General features: G+C 38.0%; 1 protein-coding gene across 1 annotated transcript in view; it reads right to left on the reverse strand.

Moving 5' to 3' along the window:
* The window catches only part of MEP1A (meprin A subunit alpha), a 35,049-nt gene extending 10,528 nt beyond the window's left edge, over window positions 1–24,521 (reverse strand). Inside the window, exons 1-7 of the mRNA XM_078054357.1 lie at window positions 24,453–24,521; window positions 24,342–24,366; window positions 24,200–24,250; window positions 10,946–11,063; window positions 6,782–6,957; window positions 2,227–2,448; window positions 1,343–1,492 (exon numbers count right to left, since the gene is read on the reverse strand). Coding sequence (XP_077910483.1) covers window positions 1,343–1,492; window positions 2,227–2,448; window positions 6,782–6,957; window positions 10,946–11,063; window positions 24,200–24,250; window positions 24,342–24,366; window positions 24,453–24,521 — 811 coding nt within the window. The remainder of the gene's footprint in view (window positions 1–1,342; window positions 1,493–2,226; window positions 2,449–6,781; window positions 6,958–10,945; window positions 11,064–24,199; window positions 24,251–24,341; window positions 24,367–24,452) is intronic.
* Window positions 24,522–24,881: the final 360 nt, after the last annotated feature.

Consider the following 24,881-nt stretch of genomic DNA (forward strand, 5'->3'; position numbering starts at 1 on the left):
GGTCCTTTCCTTTCCTATTAAGGTGCTGGAACGCTGTTCTAACATGTTTCCCTCCTAAGACGGTCACTCTTCTGTTCAGCTGGAAATTGTATAGTAGTCTAGCAGCAAGCCCCCAGGAGAGATTGGATGAGATACTATAATGGAAGTCTAGAGGGAACTTCAGACTTAGATCACCCTTTGGACACATGAGATTATGTGTTTGATAATATGATGGGTGACAGAGACTTACACCTTTTGCCAAGGCTGGAGGAAGAGCTGCAATCGTTTGTCACCTCTGACCCCAGTGGCCTGACATCTGGGTGACAAGCTGGGTCCCTTCTATGAAGGAAATCCAACCAATTCACACAGGTAGGGACTGAGGGACTTTGTAACAGTCTAGTCTTTAAAAACTGATGATAACCTATAGGGTTGAGATTATTTCTGAGACAAGCACAACATAAAAGGATGCTAAAATAGAAATTTAAAAAAAAATGGAACCTCTAGACAGAAAGGGAAGATGGGAAAGAAATGGAGAGGGAGGTTGCTGGTCTGCAGCTAGAGGGTCTCCATGCTTAGCTCCTTCCATCCTCACTGGTAAGTATCAGCATCTTGGACCAGTCAGAGAGGCTTACAAAAGTAAAGACTTAAAAAAAGACACCAACAAAAACAGTTATCTGTGGTTAGAATCAGCAAGTGGTGGAGTCAGATTTCAAATACAGGTCTGTCTGATTTTATGGCTTTTTCACTATGCAAACCACGCATAAGAACTATCTGAAGCCGTGCCATTCAATATGGTGCTACCCAACATGTGTGACTACTAAGCACCTGCATGGTGGCCAGTCCAAACTGAGATGTGCTATAAGGGCAAACTATACACCAGCTTTCAAATACCAAGTATAAAAAGTGTGGAATAGCTGATTAATAACTTTACTATTAATTACATGTCAAAATGCTAACATTTTGAATATACTGGGTTAAATAAAATGTATTGCTAAAAAGAATTTCTCTTGTTTCTTTTTTATGTGGCTCCTAGAAAATTTCACATTATGTATGTGGCTTGCCTTATGGTTCTATTGGAGGGCACTGCTCTAGAGATGTTACCTTTATTTACAAAATCATGTCTTATCAACTATATGTCTGTATTAGTTTTGTCATCACTTAAATGCATCTTTCTTTTGCATGCCCAGAACCTGCATACTTTTTACTGAGTTAATAATTAAGATATGAGAAGTGTTCTTTGTGTTTGTTTGGCTTTCCAGTGTTTGATAACTAACATTACAATTGAGGCAAAACCTGCAGCCTGCCATTCCCTAATTGAACCTGCTGAACCACCTCAGTGTGCTTACTTTCTGCCTTCACTCACCCGTGCATCGTCCCACCAACGTGTGATCCACTTGTCCAGACTGAGTGCTGTCCTCATGGACCCAGTCAGCATCATCCCTGGTACCCTGAATCATCCCACAGATGTTTGCCTTCTCAAAAGCACAGTGGTCCAAAAGTGTGTGAGTTGTGGCTGCAAATGATATTTTTGTCCCCTGGTTAAAAATTTAAGTCATCTTATTTCACATACCTAATGTCTTAAGCTAAAAAAGACCTCATTGTTTAGCTAGAGCACATTTTCTTGACTTTTCTCTAATGCAAATCCTGCTGCCACCCATTACATCTTAGAACATCCAACATAGATGCAGCCCTACCCATCTCACAGAGTCAAATGATAAAAAGGTGCTATAAATGTCCACCAAGGAACCCTTTAGGTCGAGAAGGAGGTGCCTAGTAGATCTTTGTAGTTAGTAGGTCTTCTGTACATACATACTGAACAGAATTTAAAAATGTGTCCCTGAAGACTAATAGGGTCATTTTAGAAAACATCCCGTCCCTGAGCACTAGATGACTCTGGAACAACTAACCTGGGTAAAGAACTTTTCAGGATAAAAGACACTTTCCCTATCCTGAGCTTTACCTAAGGACACACACTTCAAAAGGAAGCTGAAGAAGTTGGACAATTACAGCTCCTTACATCATCAGTCCAATACTTTTACTTTGTAAAACACAACCACCTAATTAATTTTCATAACCATCCTGTAACAATTTTTGTTACTCTGGAGATAAACTAAAGTTCTGTGGTTTGTCCGGTTTCCTTAACTAGAACAGGACGGAATAGTGCAGGGAAATGTAGGGGAAACTGAAGGGCTGGGGAAAACCCTGTTAAGGTTTTTTTACCTACTTCTCAGACCCAGCAGTACTCACTGCAATTGTACATTCGGTTCAGCTTCTCCAAATCAGTGGCACTGAAATCCAGACGCTGCCCAATGATGGTGTTAAACTCAGGGATCTTGGCCGTGATGGTAGGAGCACTGTCATTCTTGTTAAATGAGAAAGGCTCATAGTGCATCAAAGACTCATAGTCATAGGGCGTGTTGAGGTCTGTGATGACGGTGTCATCATAGGTGTTGAAGTTGTGTTCGAAACCTATCAGAGAGAGAATCCACAGGTCCCATTCATTTATATGATTTCCTCTGTCCTGCCCTTTTTGACTAGATACATAAGCAGAGACCCAGAGACCAAGAGAAAAGAAAAGAAAAGAAAAGAAAAAGAACGAATAGTTGATTTAAATATATATACATATTTAACATGTTTGGTAATTAGCATGATGTACATAAAATTAACACATATTATTAATTAATAGTAACAAATAATATTATGATATTAATTATATAACAGTATATACACTTCTAAAAATTAAAAATACATTTAAAAATAAATACAAAAAGACATGCTATAATTAATATATAAATTTTACCTACAAATTATTAAATATATGTATATGTTTAAATCAAAGATTTGTTTTACAAATAAATGAATAAATAAATAAATGTGTGTGTATGTACATGTATAAGCTTTTAAGGAAAACAAGATAAAATATCAAAGTGGAGGTAGGTATTCCAAAAGGCAGGAAAAGGAATTTTTGAATTCAGGAAAATATTCAGGATTGATACATCTTGCTAATAGGCAAGTACCTCATCCACCAAAAGCTGTACCTGGCCAGGTCTTCCATGGGTTAGAAAAAGGAAATCCAAGGGGCAGAGGGAAAGGTAAACAGCTGCCCGGAAAGGGGTAACCTGTCAATCAAGACTCACACCTCTTTTCAGAAATAGCCTCATGGAGAGAAAAATAAAATAGGAAGAAGAAAATTGACTTTCCTTTCAAAATAGAAAAGGAAAATATTTTGAGGAGATTAGCACAAGATAGTATGTGCTGCAATGTGGAATGCTTAAATAAGAAACCAAACAGATGTTTTTTTAATCCACTAGCCATCAGGAATTTACTGTTTCAGTTGCAATAATGAGAAGTTCACAGATTTTTAATTTCCTTCTTAGGGAGTGACAGGAAAACTGGATGAGAATGCTCGTGACTCCCCGATCATGACTTCCCATCTTCATGTTCTTCTTTTCTAGCTTCCCATCCAGTTGTTTTTAACAATTAGAGAGAAGAACATGTAACCACCTTGTGAAGACACCAACGCAGGTGCATTTAGGACTGAAGATGAGCCACACTACGTGGGCAGTAGGTGCTGGAGGGAGTCTCTAAATGCTTTTGGAAAAGCCAAAGAATCCTGTTGATCAAAACTTTGTTTTAACTGTAAAATGAGAATACCAATGCTTCATCTTCCCAAATCACGGGATTTCATGGAGACTGAACTTCAAAGGGATCAAAGCATATTCAAAGGTGGCACAGGACTGTATAAATAAATGACCCAAACAGGGAAGGGAAAAGTAACTCCTTCCAGAGCATTCGGTCCTAGGTTGTCCTACCCTAAGGGTAGAACAATAAAGCATACCCAGCCAGTGTGAGGACTAGGGCTTGGCCTGGGCTCTCCTGGTGACTCCTGGTGCAATCTTAAGAACAGCACATCCAAATTCACTGGATAGGTTTTCCCTTTCACTAAAATCATCAGGTTAGAATAGATCATTTTATTCTTTATTATTCAGGGATTTTTATCAGAAGGCTTTACCAAATACATGTTTTGAATAATTTTTAAAAATTTTATGCAACGCATTTTTGCTGCGCCTACTGTCTACATACTGGGAGCTGTGCCCATTGGTGGTGGCCCCTGGCAGAGAATAGGACAGGCAAGGTCCTGCATTCAGGGAACTCGAAGCTGAGAGCCTTGAAAAGGAAGTGATATTGTAAACCAGAGGCCAAATGTTTTGTGTAAAGGATCAGATAGAAAATACTTTTGGCTTTGCAAGTCATGTGGTCTCTCACAATACTCAACTCTGTCACTGTAACACAAAAGCAGCCATAGAAAATATGCAAATAAATGGGCATGGCCGTGTTCCCATGAAACTTTATTTACAAATGCAAGTGAATATGGCCCACAGTCTGTAGTTTGCAGACTCATGCTAGACCCCAGAAATTGAGGTCTTTCCTTGGTTAAAGAGAACAGATCCAGAAAACAGCATTCTGGCTTAAGAGATGGAGATATATTTGGGGAGAGAACTATATTGCCAGTGCTGTATCTTCTTAGATACTTATCATCAATTGAAGACAAGATGCAATAAACGTTATAAATTACCCTGAGCAATAATACTGCCCTTGCTTACCATCTTATTGATTTGACATCTCATTTGAGAACAGTTCTCCAGTGACAGCGGGCAATTTAGATATATGGAATTATACTTGATGAAAATATAGGTAGGAGATAAGCAACATATGTTGAGTAACTCATGCTCAACCAAGAACTGAGCAAGTCTGAAAATTACCTGGGCAAAAGCGTTGGCTCCCTCTGCGAAAGGGAACCTCATTTGGCTGAAAATCATTTTAAAAGCACTAATCATTGTGTTCTTCAAGACTTAAACATGTGAATGTTCTCTATAGGCTTATTTAATGCTCAGCAGAACCAAGTTTATGTACAGGAAGGTAAGAAATCCAAGTCTCTAGGCAAATACAGACAAAGTCTAATAGTGCCCTGAGTCTTGCAAGTGGAGATTAGGTCCTTTGACCAATGACCCCACTCTCCTTCCCCTCCTACACAGACCCAGTTATAACACAATTACATCCGGGAGACAAATACATTAAATTTGATCTGCTATTTTATGTCTGAGTGAACACTTGCTAATACTTTTCTAGATTGGACTGGGAGGCAAAGAAGAATATTACTTGGCGTCTAGCTCAGTGGTTGGGTGGTAGGATAGGTGGAAGTGTGTGTGTGTGTGGGGGGTTCAATCCTGGTTGTATTAGGTTTTTACAAACCACATAGTTTTCCTCCTTTCCCCACCACTTCACATTCACAGACATATCAGAATATGAGGTAGTGGGAGGGACCCAGATCGAGAAACCCCTTAGATGATTTTGATATGATTAGCCATCCCTAACTCTACCTCACGTGAGAACCATTGATCCACCATACTTCAAAATGAGCTAGTTCTGGCAGAAGTCTTTTGGGGATTTGTATTTAATTTTAACGTATGACAAGATCTTATAATTCCCTAAAAGTAAAATTATTAGAGATGCACTCTATATATGAACCCATATTTGAAATTGGAATCTAAATAAAGCAGATAATTCCAAAGCAATTATTTGCTTTGTGAAAGCCACGTATGGTAATAGTCAAGGCATTTTAATACATTAAGGTTTTATTAATCTATTGCTGCCAAAAGTAATGTTTTTCTACTTCCTGAACTAATTCCTAGTTAAAAACTAGGTATTTTCAGAAATATAGTATTGACTTTTTAACTGTTCAATAAAAGTGTTTTACTCCCCCCCAAATAATTAAATAAAATCTTTTTAAAAAAGGCGGGGGATGGCAGCCCCTAGGTGGCTCAGTTGGTTAAATGTTTCCCTTCAGGTCAGGTCATAATCTCAGGGTCCTGGGATCAGCCCCAAGGCATTGGGGTCCCTGCTCAGAAGTGGGGAGACTGCTTCTCCCTCTGCCCCTCCCCCTGCTCTTGCTCTCTCTCTCTCAAATAAATAAATGAAATCTTTCAAAAAGAAGTGTTTTAGTATACTCAAAAGCACTCTACTTAGTTGTCTCAAGCAACTAGGAAAGGTGGTGTCCAAGGAAGTCTAAAGAAACATAGAAATTGTTAGAATAACACACTGCATAACAATAAGTGAAATAAGACTGTATTATCCTTCTGCATACATTTGCTCAAGGCAGAAGGAGAGAGGTACTTAGAAAGGAGGAAGGAGGAAGACAGTGGAAAGAAAGGCCAGTCAGTAAATTTTTATTAACTAGAACTCAGACTATCAGCCAGAATTAACACAATTGGGGCGACAATTTCAGATGAAATAATTCATTTTTGTTGTTGTTTTGTTTTGTTTTTAAACACCTATCATTGATTTGGTAAAGCACCAAAAAGGTTCTTGAGTATATATTAGGGTCATCGTACGTTCAACTAAACTTCATGCAGACTCCTAGACCTACATGTGATCTCACACCCAGAAAAATGACTATGACATCCTCAGAGGATGTCAATTGACTGTGGCAGGAAAATTAGATAGCATTTTAGATAGATTTTCAACAAAAATACTGAAACAAAGCAAAAGTTTCTGATTAACTTTCAGTTAACATTGAGTTAGCCAACATATTCCGTTCCCTAAGGCCCTTTTCTAGGGTCAGTTATGATCAGATCAGCACAGCCCACAGCAAAGGCCAACAAATCATACCCATTTCCTATTCTGTGTTCCCAGCTGAAGCTTCTGTCCACACACAGATGTGGCCCGGACATCCCAGGGTTGGTCCCAGCAAGTGATAAAGATAACAGCAAATCCTACCCAAGTACCTTGGGTTTCTACACACCTGGAAGAATTTCATCCCACCAGATGTTCACATAGTCATCTCGGTCAGTTCTTGACTGCTCATGGTAAAGTCCCAAAGCATGGAGGATCTCATGTTCAATGATGGCCTTATAGTCACATCCCAGGCCAATAGAAAGGTTCTGTCCCACATGTTGATCGCCAACCTCAGACCAGCACCTTTAAAGAAGAGAAGAGGGAAATCTTCTCCTGAAGAACTCTCAAGTGGCTGTAATTCATAGGGTTCCAGAACACAAACTTGAAGGAAGTTAGGTTTGATTAAAAAAAGAAATTATCAATAGCATTCTCATAAGCTAATAGTTCAAAATAGGAGACTGGTTAAATGAGCAACATTTCCTAGAGGGAATAATAAGCAGGCTTTAGAACTGGTGGTCCATTACTGAAGTAATAATATACTCAGAGGCAAATCAATCCTAAGAATGCACCAAGTAGAAAGACATAAAAATCAGCACTCTTTCTCACCTTCACAAACCCAACGGGCATTCCACAGAATAACACTATTGCTTTTGTACCACAATATTAAGTTGTCTCTGGGTGGTGGCTGTGGTTGATTTAAATTTTCTCCTTTATACTGAAATGAATTTCCACAATTCTTATAATGAGCAGGTGTCAGTTTTATAATCGTGAAAAAGAACCTCATTAAAGAAGCAAGTCCATTTCTTTGGCTGTCAGCCGATGTGCAGCATTACGAAAGCACAGAGCTGGCTGCCTACCGTTTCTGAAGGGCTCCGGGCGAGAAGGACCCATAACTTCCCACAGAAAACAGTGGACTCAGGAACTGCTGGCCGATTCTCCAAATTCCTCATGGTGCAGTCTCTTGCCCCCTTTATTTCCCAACTCTTTTTTGTCTTTCTTCATAAATCCAGCTTTCCACGTCTAGTAAGCAAATCCGGAGCTTTCCACGAATTGTTTCCTTATCTGCTTTAAGGTGGGGAAGAGAATCTATACTCTAACCAGTGCTCAGCAGAATCAGAGATTTGCTCATACTTTTAAATGTGACTGATGCATTCCAAGTTCTTTGGTGATAATCACATTGTCTTACCTGCCATTGTTTTTCCCCCCGGAGATTGCTAATATCATATGCCTTCAAATGCTCATGGACTTGATTTATAGTCAAAGGCAGATCTTAATTATCTTCTAATAATATTTTAAGGTATAATTTACATACCATGAAATTCACCAATTTTAAGAATACAATCAATGATCTTTTGTAACTTCACTGAGCTATGCAAACATCACCGCGATCAATTTGCCTCTCTGACAGTGGCATTTCATTACCAAATTGGTTGACTGTGAAATATCCAAAATCCAGAGGAGCACTTACTATTTATCTTTTTTTTTTTTTAAAAATCCCTCCTCCAGTGGCACCTGGGTGGCTCAGTCGTTAAGCGTCTGCCTTTAGCTCAGGTCATGATCCCAGGGTCCTGAGATCGAGCCCCGCATTGGGCTCCCTGCTCAGCGGGAAGCCTGCCTCTTCCACTCCCCCTGCTTGTGTTCCCTCTCTCTCACCGTGTCTCTCTCTGTCAAATAAATAAATAAAATCTTTAAAAAAATTTTTAAAAAAATAAAAATAAAAATAAATCCCTCCTCCGATGGAAACGTGTAAGTTGCAAAAATGCCACAACTATGCAGCTCTGAATCTTTTCCCTTGTCTTTCTAAAAGAGCCCAGTTAATGTCCCACTTCAGCGGGACCAGAACCCTGAAGGGTTTGGGGCACTTTACTGCAGTTTATTTCCCTAGACCATCTTCTTTCCTCCCCTTTCTCTCCCCTAACTTAAATGTAAGAGAGACACCTCCTGGCCAAAGGCAGTAAGAATCTGCCAGACTCAGGTTTTACAGCCAACGTCCCTCAAAGCTGACCTACCTCTTCATCAAGTACTTGGGGATTGAGTTACAAACTGAAAAGAAGCCTCGAGAATTTTACTAGGAAAAAGAGAACTTTGGGAAAGTGATCACATTAGCTTCGTTTTATTTTTAAGAGGAAAAAAAAGAAAGGAAAGAAAAAGTGGTAGCTAAAAATGGAAATAAAAGGGTTAAGAAAATGAACTTTTTTTTTTCCCTGAAATCCTCAATAAATAATTAAAGGCTTTGGTACTTTCTTGAAGCACAAATGTTGCCAAGGGACAAGATGAAAAGATCAAAAACAGAGAACCTCTAAAATCTGTGTTCTTGGCGAGGCCCAGGGTATACTTTACATGTTTTTCCTTCACGTAAAAAGAAACTGTGCAAATGCTACTGGTTATCGCCACTTTTGTGACCCACAAGAACCTCAGGACATGTCCAGAAACACATTCACTATCTTACTACTAAAGTGGTTCTTCTGGCAATATTCCCAAGCTCGGTGAATAAAGTTACCACTCACCAGTCAATGAATCAAAAATCATAGAGACATCCTTTATTCCTCTTTCTTCTGAACCCCTCACATCAACTGACAACCAGCTTTTGAGAAGTCTCCGTGTTTTCGTAGTTCTGAAATATATTCCCTCTTCTTCATTTCAACTGCCTCTTCTTTACTGTGGGTCCCTTATTCTTTCTTTCCTTTTTTTTTTGAAAATAAATACTTTATTTATTTATTTATTTATTTATAAAAGATTTTATTTATTTATTTGACAGAGAGAGAGAGACAGCGAGAGAGGGAACACAAGCAGGGGGAATGGGAGAGGGAGAAGCAGGCTTCCTGTCTAGCAGGGAGCCCGATGTGGGGCTCGATCCCAGGACCCTGGGATCATGACCTGAGCTGAAGGCATACACTTAACCGACTGAGCCACCCAGGTGCCCCTCCTTTATTCTTTCTGTCCTGGACAATTGGGACAATTCTTTCATTGGTCTCCTGTCACCAGTCTTGCCCACACATCAATTCTTTATCCACTGTTGCTAGAGTAATCTTTCTAAAATGGAAAACTGAACATATAATGAATCATGCCCTAAATGGTGGATTCCCTCACACATGGTTTATCTATTACCAGGTTCCTGTTTATCGTCCTGGCTTCATGGCTCACCACTCTGCCCCTTACATGCGAAGCTTCAGACACTCAGAACTGAATGAATTCTCCAAGTAAGCCAGATTCATGTTTATGTTTGCTTTTTCCTTCTCTCTCTCTCTTCCTCTTTCTCTTCCTTCTTCTTCCTTCCCCTTTCTCTCTTGCTCTCCCTCTCTTCCCATCCCCCATTTTGTCCTTCCCTCTCCTCTGCCTTTGTGTCCTCTTATGGCCCATGGCACTCCCCTTACCATATATAACTATTTACCTGTTTTTTCTCCACCACCCCCAACTGCCAACTGTAAACTTTGTGAGATCTAAGACCATGTCTCAGGCTTCTTTGTATCTAGAGACTGGCACACTTCCTGGCACATAGTAGGTGAACATAAATTTCATTTTTAATAAAAGTCTGAGCCAAGAAAGCAACTACTCAAGTAAGAAAGGTACTTTACTTGTATCTAAGTGGTCATCACAATTATTTTTTTACTGCTGTTTTTTGCATTTTTTTTTCTTAAGAAGCTAAATCATGTGCTAACTTCCTTCCTCATCTCTGTTATCCATCCATGATGAGGAAAAACACCGACAGAACTAGACAACGAAATCCAGGGAACACCTAGAGGCAGTGTGGGGAACTGCAGCAGGAGGAAATGTGTCCAGGTGGGCCCTAAAGACACACACAGGCAGTCACAGCAGGTGGTCGCTTTGCTTCCCAACCTCATCTAGCCCAGGTTGGTTGACATAAATACCACTGAAAAAAAGAGCTTATTTCTTGATATACCCTTTATTTCTCCTAGGAAATAAATAACAAAAAACTACATCTAGAACTTTTCAAAGAGGTCCAGCCAGCAAAGCGCCATAATTTAAACCAGTACCGTAAAAAAGGGTGTATAATTTATACTTTAATACACCTGACTTAAAAAATAAAGTAGTTATTTAAAACATGACCTAAACCCAGGAAAAAAAATTGAAATAAATCTCATGGGGCGCATAAGTATCCAAACAACTCGTTCTCCACCTAGATCATTAAAAATGTTACAGACTTTAAACTCACAGAGAAAGATTTGATTTTGCTTTTAGTTTCTTTCCAGTTTCTTCTTTTGAAAGACATGTATCACTTTTATAAACAAAAGGGTGCATGATTACACACTCCGTAAAATTTCATCCTTACCCATCAAACTTCTGAAATATGATATATGAGCTTTCTCCTTCATAGGGCTTGAAATCCACACAGGACTTGAGGCGGAACATTTCAAAGGCATAAAGAATGGCTCCTTTGGCATTCAGTCCTGCAGAAATCAGTAAAAATATCAATGAGCATTACTTAGATCTTAGATAATATACATAAGATAGTTGGAGAAAATCTTGCCCCCACATGAAATCCACAGAGGTCCATGATATATTTTTTGGTAGTAAGCAGATTCCTTGGAAACTAAAACTATAAAAGTAGTCGTGTATATAAACATTAAGTGTAGACTTTAAATACATAATGTAAATATACCTACAAAATAAGAATACACTCATGTGGGTGTAGCTGAACAAAATTATAAACTAACTTCCTCATTTCCTCCCTTCCTCTTCCTTATTCAAGTGGAGATCCTGAGTGCAGTACCTCAGGAGAGTCACACTGCAGAGCAGGAGACAGAAGTGACTGCAAGCCATTTCTGTCTTCTGTGTGAATAAAGCACCTGGAAAGAAGCAGTGAGAATGGTGTTTGCACCAGTCTAAAAAAATACCCCCTCTTGTTGGAGGAAGAGAGCAGAGTTTAGAGAGGTTTATGGGTTCTGGAAGCATAAGGAACACATATGATATGTTACCCTGCTTCCCTGCAAGACCCCTGGAGAGATGGCAAGACTACACAGGGAGCACTGGAAACAACCTTGGAAAAGATTGTTATAACTCAAACTTGGACCCAAAGCAGCAGAAGCCTAATGGACCCGAAGAGGCCAGAACAGTAGATGCTTAGTAACCTGTAGGTTAGGACCAGTGACCAAAGATCAAATGTCTTTACTTTTGCCTAACGTGCACATTGCCTGGCATTGCATGAGACAAGCATGCGGTGGGGAGGAAAGATACTCTAGAGGAACAGAGATTACGTTTTACTTAGTATGTGGTTTTTTTTTTCCTCCCATCAACTGACTGAAGGTAGAGCTCTAAGTTAAAAATTAAACTAGGTTATATAAAGTTAAATTATATTGGTTGTATATTTGATTTTGTGCATTCTCTCAAAGAGTTCATAATTCTTGACAGTTTACCAAGTACTTACCTTATGTTTTCCTGGCCCTTATTTCATTTAATAAACCACCAAGTTGGAGATTCCACATTTCAGATGTCATAAGATTATATTAAGATCATTAAATAAATAATCAATGGATTCATCAGTAAATTACTTGTGGAAACAACACAGATAACAACAACAAGAGTATGCATTAGGCCTACTGAAGGACTTTCATGAAATTTTACCTATTCTTAGTGGCATCTATAATATGAATATTTGTACCCAAGACAGCTTAGTTGTCACAAAAGTTTAAGAAAAAAGACCAGAGATAATGTAACTGGGGCAAAATATTTGCAAAATACATATCTGACAAAAGACTTGTATCTAGAATATATAAAGAACTCCTACAACTCAAGGGAGAATAGATAAATACTAATTTTTTAAATGAGCGAACTATTTAAACAGATATTTCACAAAGGGAGACATACAAATGACCAATAAGTAAACAAAAAAGAAAGTGAAACAACAATAAGTAAACTAAAACAACAATTAAATGCCACTACATGTCCACCAGTATGGCTAAAATTAAAAAGAATAACAACAACGAATATTGGCAAGGATGTAGAATAAATGAACTTTCATTCATTGTTCATGCAAGTTTGTAAAATGGTATAAGCACTTTGAATGAGATCCAACACTAAACCTATGTCTATATTATAACCCAGCAATTTCACTTTAGATGTTTATATCAGAGACATTATAAAAACTTATATTCAAAACAGACATGTACAAGAATGTTCATACTAGCTTTATTCATAATAACTCAAGTATAGAATCAACCCAGGTGTCTATCAACAGGAGATCGGTTGAACAGGCTGTGATATACTGTATTCATGTAATGGAATGCCACTCAGTAATAAGAGGGAACAAATTATTGATGCACACAACAACGTTGGTGAATCTCAAAAACATTTTAGTGAGTAATCAAAAAAAGCATAAAATATGATTCCATTTGTATGAAACTCTAGAACAGGCAAAACTCATCTATGATTAAAACAACAAAAAAGTTATTTCTGGAAGGGCGAGAGTACTATGAAAGAACATGGGAGAACTTTCTGGGATAATAAAAGTGCTCCATATCTTAATAGGAGTTGTATGAATATTTTACATTGTATAAGTGTAATGTATAAATTACAAGGTATATAAATATTTTAAAACTCATTGAACTGTACACTTAAGACTCCATGCATTTTACTCTATGTACATTTTACATAAAAAAGAATCATAAACAAACATTAAACTTTAGTTAAAGGTACACATGCTGCAGTAATTGGGGTAAAGCATACTGGTCCATGAAATTTACTTTGAAATGTATCAGAAATAGAATGTATTGATAGAAGGATAGAAAGATGGGCAGGTTGGATCAATAAGATAAAGCAAAAGTAGCAGAATGTTGTTTGTATAATGTAGGTAATGAATATACGAGTGTTCACTGCACAATTCTTTTAGCTTTTCATATATTTAAAATTTTTCATAATAAAATGTGGAAAAGAAAAAGACAATAATTACAACTTTAAAGAAGGAAAAAAACCTGTTAAATTCTATTCCCAGTAAAAAATGTCCTTCAAAATGAAGGCAATAAAGAAGTTACTTTGGAGAAAGAAGAGAATTTGTCACCAACAGTTTTGTTCTACAAGAAATGCTAAAAAAAGGGGCACCTGGGTGGCTCAGTCAGTTAAGCATCCAGCTCTTGATCTAGCTCAGGTCTTGATCTCAGTGTTGTGAGTTCAAACCCCATGTTGGGCTCCATGCTGGTTATGGAGCCTACTTAAAAAAAAAAAAATTGCTAAAGGAAGTTCTTTAGGCTGGAGAGAAACGACACCACATAGGAACTCAGATCTCCAGGAAGAATGAACAGCACCAGAAATTGCAAGTATAAAAGTAAATATAAAGACTACTTTTCCTCATTAATTTTAAAAGAAAACTGATTAGAGCAAAAAGAAAAATGATAACACTATATTCTGAGGTTTATAAAGTATATAGTTGAAAAGTATAAGCCAATAATAGCACAAAATAAAGGGGTATAAATGGAATTATAGTGTTGTAAAATGCTTACATTTTATGCAAAAGGGCACCATATTAAGTCTAAGTATACTGCACATGTTAAGGCTATAAATTGTAATCCTTACAGCAAAGCCTCACAAAATAATACAAAGAGATTGAGCTAAAAGCCACTACACGAACCAAATGAAATATTAAATTATTGGATTTAACCAAAAGAAGGCAGGAAAAGAATAAATAAAAGAAAAAATAGAAGACAATAACTGATAGTTCTAAATCAAACTATATCAATAATTACATTAAATGTAAATAGGGGAAGAGAGGAAAAAATGAAACAAGACAAAACCAGAGAGGGAGACACACTATGAGAGACCCTTAATCTTAGGAAACAAACTGAGGGTTCCTGGAGGCGAGAGGGATGGGAGGAATGGGGTGGCTGGGTGACGGACATTGAGGAGGGTATGTGCTATATAATGAGCACTGGGTATTACATAAGATTGATGAATCACAGACCTGTACCCCTGAAACAAATAATACATTATATGTTAATTAATAGAATTTAAATTAAAAAAATTTTTTAAATATAAAAAATTAAAATTAAAAAAGAAATCTGAAAAAAGTGTAAATAGACCAAATGTTCCAACTGAAATTCAGAGGTTGATAGACTGGATAAAAATGTGAGACCCAAATATATACTGTCTAAAAAAGAGACACTTTAAATATAAAGACATTGATAGGAGTAAAAACCTGAAAAAAATACACAATGAAAACAGTAAGTTTCAAAAAGCTGGTGTAACTATATTTAAATTAGACAAAGTAGACTTCAAAATAAAGAGGATTACCAGACATAAAGAGAAATTTCTCTAAATGATGAGTCAATTTAGCAAGATGATTTAACAATGTGCTTGCCCAAAAGAGCAGTTTCATGAAAATTCTAAAAGAAGAAATAAACAAACACACAATTATAGTTAAAGAGTTTAACACCTCTCTCTCAGTAACAGATAAAACAATTAGTCCAAAACTCCTTGCAGATAAAAATATTTGAACAACACAATCATCTTGACCTATTTGACATTGATAAAATAACACACCCCACACCAGCCAAATATAAGTTCTTTTCCAGTGCACGTGGAACAGTCACAAAGATAGGCCACAAAATATGTCTCAGTAAATTTCAAAAGATCAAAATCTTATAGAATATGTTCTCTGACCTCAGCAAAATTAAACTAGAAATCAATAATAGAATATCTAGAAGCACTATCGACATTTGTAAATTTAAAAACACACTTCTAATTGACCCATGGATTTTAAAAAATTGCAACAGAAATTAGAACATATCTAAACTTTAATAAAGATACAACCATATCAAAATTTGTGGAAAACAGTAAAAGCAGAGCTTCAAATAAAATTTATAGCTTTAAATGCCATATTATAACATTATCTTATTAGAAAAATGAAGGTTTAAAATCAATGATATAAATTTCCACCTTTAATATAAAAAAAGAAGAGCATATTAAACTGGAATTCAGTAGAAGAAAGGAAATATTAAAGACAAGCAAAAAACAACAAAATAGAAAGCAGGGAGAAAGAGAAAATTAACAAGTCAAAATTCACTTCTTTGAAAAGATTAATAAATCAATACACTGCTTAAAAAACAAAAACGAAACAAAACAAACAAAAAAGGAAAGTCACAGACTGGGAGAAAATATTCAAGATATCTATCTATCTATCTATCTCTGACAAAAGACTTCATCCATAATATATGAAGTTCTTCTACAAATAACAAAAAGACAAACACGATAAAAAAAAAAAAAGCATGATGAGAGTTGAACAGACATTTCATAAAAGAACATACACAAATGGCCAATAGCACATGAAAATGTGGGAAATATCATTAGTCATTAGGAAAATGCAAATTAAAATCACAGTGAGATTCCATTTAAAACCACCAGAATGGCTACAATTAAAAAAGATTAATACCACCAATGTTACTGAAAATGTGGAGCAAATGGGACATTGCTGCATTGCTAGTGAGAAGGAAAAATGGTATAGCCACTTTGGAAAACTGCTTGACATTTTTTTACTAAAGGTAAATATATATTTGCCATATGATCAAGCAATTCTATTTCTAGACATTTGCTCAAGAAAATATATATATAAATATACATATATATATCTATCTCATGCAGACTTGTACAAGAATGATCATAGCAGCTTTCTTCATTATAAAAACCCAAACTTGATACAAACCAATGTCCATCAACTGAAAAATGGATAAATAATTGCCATATTACTGAGGAATATTACTGAGTAGTAATAAAAAGAATTAACTACTGGTCTGCCACGATATGGAAAAACTTCAAAAACATGTTAAGCAAAAGAAGCCAGATACAAAGGAGTACATACTGAATGATTCCATTTATCTATAAATCAGGTAAAACTAATCTATAGGGGAAAAAATTAGAATGGTAGTGTCTTGGAGAGGGGTGTAGGGATTGGCTGGAAACAAGCACACGGGCAATTTCTGGAGTTATGGGATATTGGGTTACATAAGTATATGTATATATCAAAAGCCATTGACTTTTACACTGATTTGTATATTTTACTCTGTGTAAATTTAACTTTAATAAAAGAATTGTATACAAATATGAAACTCTAGGTTGCTTTTTGCAATGGTATGGGCCCAGGCATCTGAACCTTTTTTTAACACTAACGGTGATTCTCATTTGGTGCTACTTGAGAACCACCACTGCGTCCTCACTGCTGCTACCTTATTTCAGACCACCTGTCTTCCATCTTGCTTTCTTGATCTGTCACCAACTTACAGCTAAAGAGACCTTGCTACTCAAGCTGTGGCCAGCAGACCAAAAACATCAGCATCCCCTGGGGGATTGTGCAGAATCTGAGACCCCACCCCGGATTTCACAAGATCCTCAGGGGAGCCTTATGCACATAAAAGTCTGAGAGGCACTGATTTAATGCCTCACAGAGGCATGGTGAAGTTTAAACCAAATATTAGGTGAAGGCACAGTGTCTGGAATAAATTGGTGATGCAGTAAAGCGTGCCTATGTCTTGATGGAAGGGGGAATAGCGCAGGTGCACAGACAAGAAGAAAAATTGTAATGGGGAAAAATATGCTCTCAAAAGTTGATATTTCTTAAATCACATTCCAATAAATATGGGTGCTCTGTGAATTTGCAAGTGTGTGGGCAACAATGGGGCAGGGTGGGGTGGGGAAATAAAATCTCTTCTCAAACTCAACACCCAAAAAACAAATAATCAAGTCAAAAAATGGGCAGAAGACATGAACAGACACTTCTCCAAAGAAGACCTACAAACGGCTAACTGACACATGAAAAAATGTTCATCATCATTAGCCATCAGGGAAATTCAAATCAAAACCACATTGAGATACCACTTTACACCAGTTAGAATGGCAAAAATTGACAAGGCAAGAAACAATAAATATTGGAAAGGTTGTGGAGAAAGGGGAACCCTCTTACACTGTTGATGGGAATGCAAGTTGGAACAGCCACTTTGGAAAACAGTGTGGAGGTGCCTCAAAAAATTAAAAATAGAGCTACCCTATGACCCAGCAATTGCACTCCTGGGTATTTACCCCAAAGACACAGATGTAGTGAAAAGAAGGGCCATATGCACCCCAATGTTCATAGCAGCAATGTCCGCAATAGCCAAACTGTGGAAAGAGCCGAGATGCCCTTCAACAGATGAATGGATAAAGAAGATGTGGTCCATATATACAATGGAATATTACTCAGCCATCAGAAAGGATGAATACCCAACTTTTACATCAACATGGATGGGACTGGAGGAGATTATGCTAAGTGAAATAAGTCAAGCAGAGAAAGTCAATTATCATATGGTTTCACTTATTTGTGGAACATAAGGAATAGCATGGAGGACATTAGGAGAAGTAAGGGAAAAATGAAGGGGGGGGAGATCAGAGGGAGAGACGAACCATGAGAGACTATGGACTCTGAGAAACAAACTGAGGGTTTTAGAGGGGAGGGGGTGGTGGGATGGGTTAGCCCAGTGATGGACATTAAGGAGGACACGTATTTTATGGAGCACTGGATGTTATATGAAAACAATGAATCATGGATCACTACATCAAAAACTAATGATGTACTGTATGGTGACTAACATAACATAATAATAATAAAATTTAAAAAATAAATAAATAAAACCTCAAATTTCCAAAAAAATCACTGAGAACAACAGCATTTGTTTATAACTAGCTCTCCTCTAGAAAAGGGATCAGCACTGATAACAGTGATGGAAAATATTGAAACATAAACTCTATCTCCTGAGAGTGGGAGCAGCCTAACAGCACATTAAGATTGAGCAAGCTTGTCCCCATTTCCCCTCTCCTCTGATCTTCCCCCATCCGTGTGGGATGGGCCTCGCAGGCTTTGCATCATCATGGCTGCTCAGCTGTCAGTCACCTGCTTGGGGTCAGCCAGTGTCCACACGTGGCTTTGAATATTTATTTATTTCCCCCAAGTATTATTTCCAACAATTACTGAACTATAACTTAACCAGTCTTCTATCTTGAGAGAGAAAAGAATTGAAATTATTAATACTGAGGAACAAGGACCCTGAGCATGTGAAATATAGACTTTTCTATCTCTCAAAAGTGTGGAATGTTTGTCTCATAACAAAAGGGGAAGAAATCAGTATGCTGAAACTATATTTAGTTTCACTTAAACAAAACTATTATTTAAAGCATAATTTTTTCGTGGTTGTGAAACCAAATAGTGTTTCATTCTATTTTTGTTCTTTATGGTGTTTTTGGTTTTATTAACATGTTAATGTGGTCTGTACTTTTAAAAATTATTATTTGATACTCTGTAATTTTTAAAATTACTATTTGATGCACTGTATCTCAGACTGGTTAAGCAGCATTGGGTCAATATAATGTTATGCCTTTCATCCCATGGGATAAAGAATTATCAGGGCTTGGAAACCCCCTTTTGCATTGGTGTTACTCCCAATCTGAAGTCAATGAACAGGAGTGGGGGTCAGTAGAAGAGTAAAATCTAAAACTCCTAATTAAAACAATTAATATTACCCAGATTGTCAGCCAGAATGTAAGGAATGGGGAACTTCCACCTGGTGTTAGGGTCTCTCAGGCTATTTCTGGAGTTCTGTGGAAACAAGGCAAAGACGAAAACATGAATCGTGGATCACTACATCAAAAACAATGGAAGGTGAGGCCTCCAGGCCCCCTGACCTCCTCCTTCACTAAACTTTAACACCACAACCTATCATACAATTCAAACAATAGCGTTTGTATTCTGATTACAAAAGCAAAACAAGTTCATTACAGACAATTTGGAAACTTCAGAGAAATTATTAAGAACAAAACTTAAAAGATCTGCAATTTCCAAAAACTGAGATAGCCACTTTAAACATACTGGTGCATTTCCTTCTCTCATTCTTCACTTACTAGGAAAATTGGGTGAACAAGTAATGTGATAATTATAGATTCTTTGTCCTGTGTGCTAATTTTTCATCTGTTTTTGTCATCATCAACCGCAGTGGAAGCCCTTGTGGGTACAGATGATAGATTAGATTCTTTCATGTCCTCCACAGTGCCTAGCACAAGGCTGGACAAAGCAGAGCCTCCCAGTCATAAAAAACAGCCAGTTCTGAGGAATGTTACTGTGTCCTTGGCAGGTACTCACTCGCAGGAGGATGTCTCCTTGAAAGAGGTCCAAGCCCGCAGCTAGACACAGATTAAAAAAAAAAAAAAGGAAGAAAGAAATATTTGAATGAGCGTTACTAAAAGGCATTTCTCATAATAAAATTAATATTTTCCATTGTAAATGTTGCCTTGTTAATCTTTGGTCGAAGTCTTTTTGAAACAATGCAAAATTCTCTCTAATTGAGTAAATGTAAATAGCCCATCAATATCACGTATTATCACATCCTCTGTCTTCATTTTGGAATAAGAAACCTTGTCCAAGAATCTTAAAACTAAGAAATGAGTTGGAAGAGATCTTTTGGATCATTGACTCCAAACCTCTCGTGCTTTAAGGGGGCACAAGGGAGTCTTGAGACAGGAAGTAATGCACACGAGGTGGTCAGCAGTTGAGTGGGCTTAAGAACTCCTGACTTCCTATCCAGGGCCCTTTCTGCTATTATTCCATCCTTCTTTGTGACTCTAGGTAAATGGGTTGGTTTTGCTCTGTCCCATGAAAAAACACTGGTACCCTCCGAAGCCAAGCTCAAGATAACGCCCTTGCAATAAAGGCCAGGCAAATATGGATAGATCCACTCAAAAACTGTATCTCCAAATATCTGTTATCAGGAGCTTAGCATAATAAACTTTCCTCCCTTATGGTATTCCTTGATTCTGGCCACATAGTGTTTTTGCAAATAGAATTCTTAAAAGGGAGATCCTTGTGGGAAAAATTTATGAACATTTAAAAGAATGTCTCTTCTTATGACAACCTTCATGTTTGACAAACAGCCTTCCCTGTAAATCACAAAATACTTCAAACAGGGTCAGTGGATCATACTTCATTCTGAGAATAGCACCTGATTTACAGCTGGGAAATCAAGCTAGAGAGTTATCACCACAGCCTCACATGGTAACAGAGGTCTTATTTGGCAAAGCTGAGGGCTCATTCATGGTAAATGACCCCACTGGGGTTTTAGGTATTGGGAGAAGTCGTGGTTTCACTTGCTAATGACTAACTAAGGCATCACGATCCCTTTCCCCATGCCCATATTTCTTAACCTCCATAAACCTAACCTATGAATATGATAGCAGCACAATTAAACAAAGACAAATAACATTGATATGACTGCCCCACAGGCAGTAGGAGCCAGGTATTGAATTGCTTTTTCAGTAGGGGTAATATGTGCCCGTCTATCCACACTCTGGCTCAGGCTTGTCATGAACAAACACATGCATTTTCTGACACTGGCCTGGATTCGGGATGGAGGTGAGAGCTGGGCTCTTCTAGAGTGATATGAACAAGCTCATTCAGACCTTGGCCCCTAGGTTGGTCAGTGTAGATGGGCTCATCAAGGGTAAGAGAGTGCAGCAGTGGGTCGGGGGGGACACTTCCCAAAGAAGCATATATCCATTAAAAATAAGCCTCAGGAAGGGTGCCTGGGTAGCCCAATTGGTTGGGCATCTGACTCTTGATTTCAGCTCAGGTCATGATCTCAGGATTGTGGGATCGATCCCCCTGTCCGAGGAGCCCGCTTATGATTCTCTCTCTCCCTCTCTCTCCCTCTCTCTTTCTCCCTCTGCCCACCGCCCCCCCACCCCCATTCACGTGGAAGAGTACATATGCACACTCTCTCTAAAGAATAAAAATTAAAAAAAAAATAAGCCTCAGGAGATTCTCTAACCAATTTGCTCAGGCAGCATATACTTATTAAGCACTTCATGTGTGCTAGACTTCGTTCTACATGCGAGGGATATAGCAGAGAATAAAACAAAGCCCTCAGGGAGGTGACATTCTTGACTGGGGAGGGAGGAGAGACAAACACATAAATGTTGAGTAGCAGATGGTATAACAAGCAATAATAATAATAAAAGAACAGTAGGGGAGAAAAGTGGTGAGGGGTAGGGGGTTTGATATTTTATAAAGGGCGGTCAGGGAAGGCCTCCCTGAGGAGGTGGCATTGAAGCAGAAATCTGATGGAGTGGGGAATAAAGGAAGAGTATGGAGGGCAAAGGCAAGAGCAAATAGAAATGAGGCAAGGGGTGCCTGTGTGGCTCAGCAGGTTAAGCGTCTGCTTTCGGCTCAGATCATGATCCCATGGTTCCCGCTAAGCACGGAGCCTGCTTCTCTCTTCTCTCTCCCATCCTCTCTAATAAATAAATAAATAAAATCCTGAAAAAAGAAAAAAAAAAAAAAAAAGAGGCAGGAAAGCCTTGATGTCTTAGAGCAGCTTTCCAAACTTTAGCAAGAGAATCTCCTGAGGGCTTGTTAAACCCAGACAGCTGAGCCCCACCCTCAGGATTTCTCAGTCAGCAAGTCTGGGGCAAGGTTCGAGAATTTTCGCTTCTAACAAGTCCTCGGGAGATGCTGATGCTGCTGGTGGGGAGACCACACATTGAGACTCACCTCTGTAGAGGAATAGCTAGGAGGTCAGGGTGGCTGGAGAACCCAAGAAAGTAGGGGAAAGAGCAGTAGGAAGTGAGATTAGATGGCTGGCCAGGGTCAGCTCATCTCAAACTTTAATGTGCAGGGAATCAGCAGGGGTCAGTCAACATGGAGGTGCTGATTCTGTAGGTCTGAGATGAGACTGAAGATGCTGCATTTCTAGAAAACTCTTAGGTGGTATAGGTGATACTGGCCTATGGAACACATCTTGGGAATCAAGGTTCTAGGGCTTTTGTTCTGTGTTGGACGAGATGTCAATCAGTACTGGCCAGTGTTGAACGACGAAGATTGGATAAGAGAAGTGACATGGCCTGAATCCTATCAGAAGGAGAGTTCTGTCCCCTCTGAGGAATAGCCTGTGCGGGGTGAGGGCAGAAAGGCAAGAGCCGTTACGAGGCTGAAAGAACCTGACCAGACCAGATGGCTTAGAGAGGAATAGGAAAAGAGAAAGTGTTGAGAAGTCGCAACCCATGATATAATTTGATGGTAGATCTAATAGTATTTGCTGATAGATGGTGTGTACCTTGAGAGAAAGATAAGACTCAGAAGTTCTGATCCTTCAGATCTAGAAGGGGAAAATTGCTTTTACTGAAATGAAAAGACTGAAAGCAACAAATCTTGGGGTAGAAGGTTAAATTGTGAGGCATGGAGAGAAGACAGGGAAAAAGGTGACAATTCCCTCTCTGTGATTTTTCCTGAATAGTTTTTGTGATATAGGATCTGGCTCTGTGGCCAACCCTAAGAATCCTGGTAGCTGGGTTGGAATGACCTAAAAAAGAGAAAAAAACCCACATGGTAAAATTTCTTCATCAGAGTCACAGCTCAGAGGGAGTGGTGGAGAAGAAGCCTAAACAATGATTCTAAGGTAAAAGAATTCTTTGGTCTAGACAAATTAGGATGAGATCGTAAATCTCATTCTAGTCCCAGCCCTGCTTTAAACTACAGCAGATTCTCTCGAGTCCATATACCTTGATTGCCTGACACTAAACAGAGATAATTTTATGCCTGGCTCTGAAGTCTTGGGGCCCATTCACCCATTTACCTTACCAAACTATTTCTATAAAACCATTTCAAGATTTTCCAATTATGTATCAATGAGCCTGCCTTCCCTGTAAATGAGAAAAAGCCACAGAAGTTCAACCCTTAGGTATGGGTCTTTTCAGTTGTGTAGGCTTCAAATAGCACTGAGCTCAGCGATCTGGGCAGGTCACCTCAACAACAAGGAAATTCCTGTCCCTTCCTGCAAAATGATAACAGTCCTTACTCTACTGCAGTATTTGACAAATAAACATGCATCGAAAGTAAAGCTTTTGTAGACCGTAAGCTGTTTAAGATCATGAATATCTCTGCTGCTTGCCAATCCTAACCAAAGATACCCAGAATGTAAAGGCTTCTCCCTCATCTTAGAAGCAGGATAAGAGAGAGAAAAGAGATGATAACCCAGCTTCTCTCTCCTCTCAGTAATGGACCAGATTGATGGAGTTCCTCAAGAAAAATGTTTGTAGACAAGACATTGAAATGGAAACATCTTTACACTCTTCCCTAAGTCCTGAGCAAACAGGTGTTAATGAATATGATGCACGAGTAGAAGGGCTAGGGTTTTCCCCCCACTAAATGTAACCTTAGGCATATACTACACATGTATACATACATACATATACATGTGTATATGTAGCAAGTGGAATAATCATCCACTTTTTTTCACTCTTTTCAAAATAGAAACAGGAAAACTGACATTTTTATAAACAAAAATCATGTGATGTACTTCTAGATCCATGGAGCACTCACTAGTTCCTCTAGAAAATTTGGTATAACCATCATTCTCTTTCCACATTTCCATTTTTCAGAAACTCTGTAAATTCTAATGAAGCACCAATAGATATTTCTCCCCTAAAGTTACCCAGTACCCTATCATGAAAGCAAGAGCTTTACAGCAATTGGAGCATAAGATTTAAAATTATTTCAAAGCACTAATAAGGCAGAAATTGAACCCACCTAAGTTGATTTCTGAAATATCCTTCTGTTCATGAAACTCTTCATCATGTACTGTTAAAAGTAGGAAAAAAATTGTTACTGATCTTGTTGAACAAAAGAAAGAAAGTTCAGAAACACTCTGTGCATTTCAATTGATTCTTACCATTTCCTTTAGAGAGACGCTTAATCTGAAAGAAAATAAACATACAGAAAATACATAACATATACTAGAATTAATATTTCTAAATATCCAGAAGAGCAGAACTCTACTTACTGATACAGCTGCTATGTGGGCAAAAAACAAGGTGAAAGAGAGAACACAAGTGGATTTCGTCCAAACCATTGTTGCGAATGAACAGACTTACCAAAGACACATTGTGATAAATACTTTTTGGACCTTGCCCTGGCTGTCATCTTAGAAACTTTGACCCTCACATATGTACCGTGGCATTAAAAAAAGTAACCAAAGAAAATGTCGTTAACGCTTTTAAGGGCAGATACCAAGTTTAACATAAAATCTCAAGCTCCCCAGACCAGAAATGTTTGAAAAGGTTAATACTGACATGAGCATATAAAAATCAGTAACATTTCTATACACCAGCCATAGCATTCCTCATCTGTTTCACAATAGAAATAAAAATAATCTATAAAATAACCATAAAGTACTTAAATCTAACAAAGAATGAATAAACATTTTATGGAA

The sequence above is a fragment of the Halichoerus grypus genome, chromosome 9 (assembly GCF_964656455.1).
Source record: "Halichoerus grypus chromosome 9, mHalGry1.hap1.1, whole genome shotgun sequence".
Taxonomy (NCBI): domain Eukaryota; kingdom Metazoa; phylum Chordata; class Mammalia; order Carnivora; family Phocidae; genus Halichoerus; species Halichoerus grypus.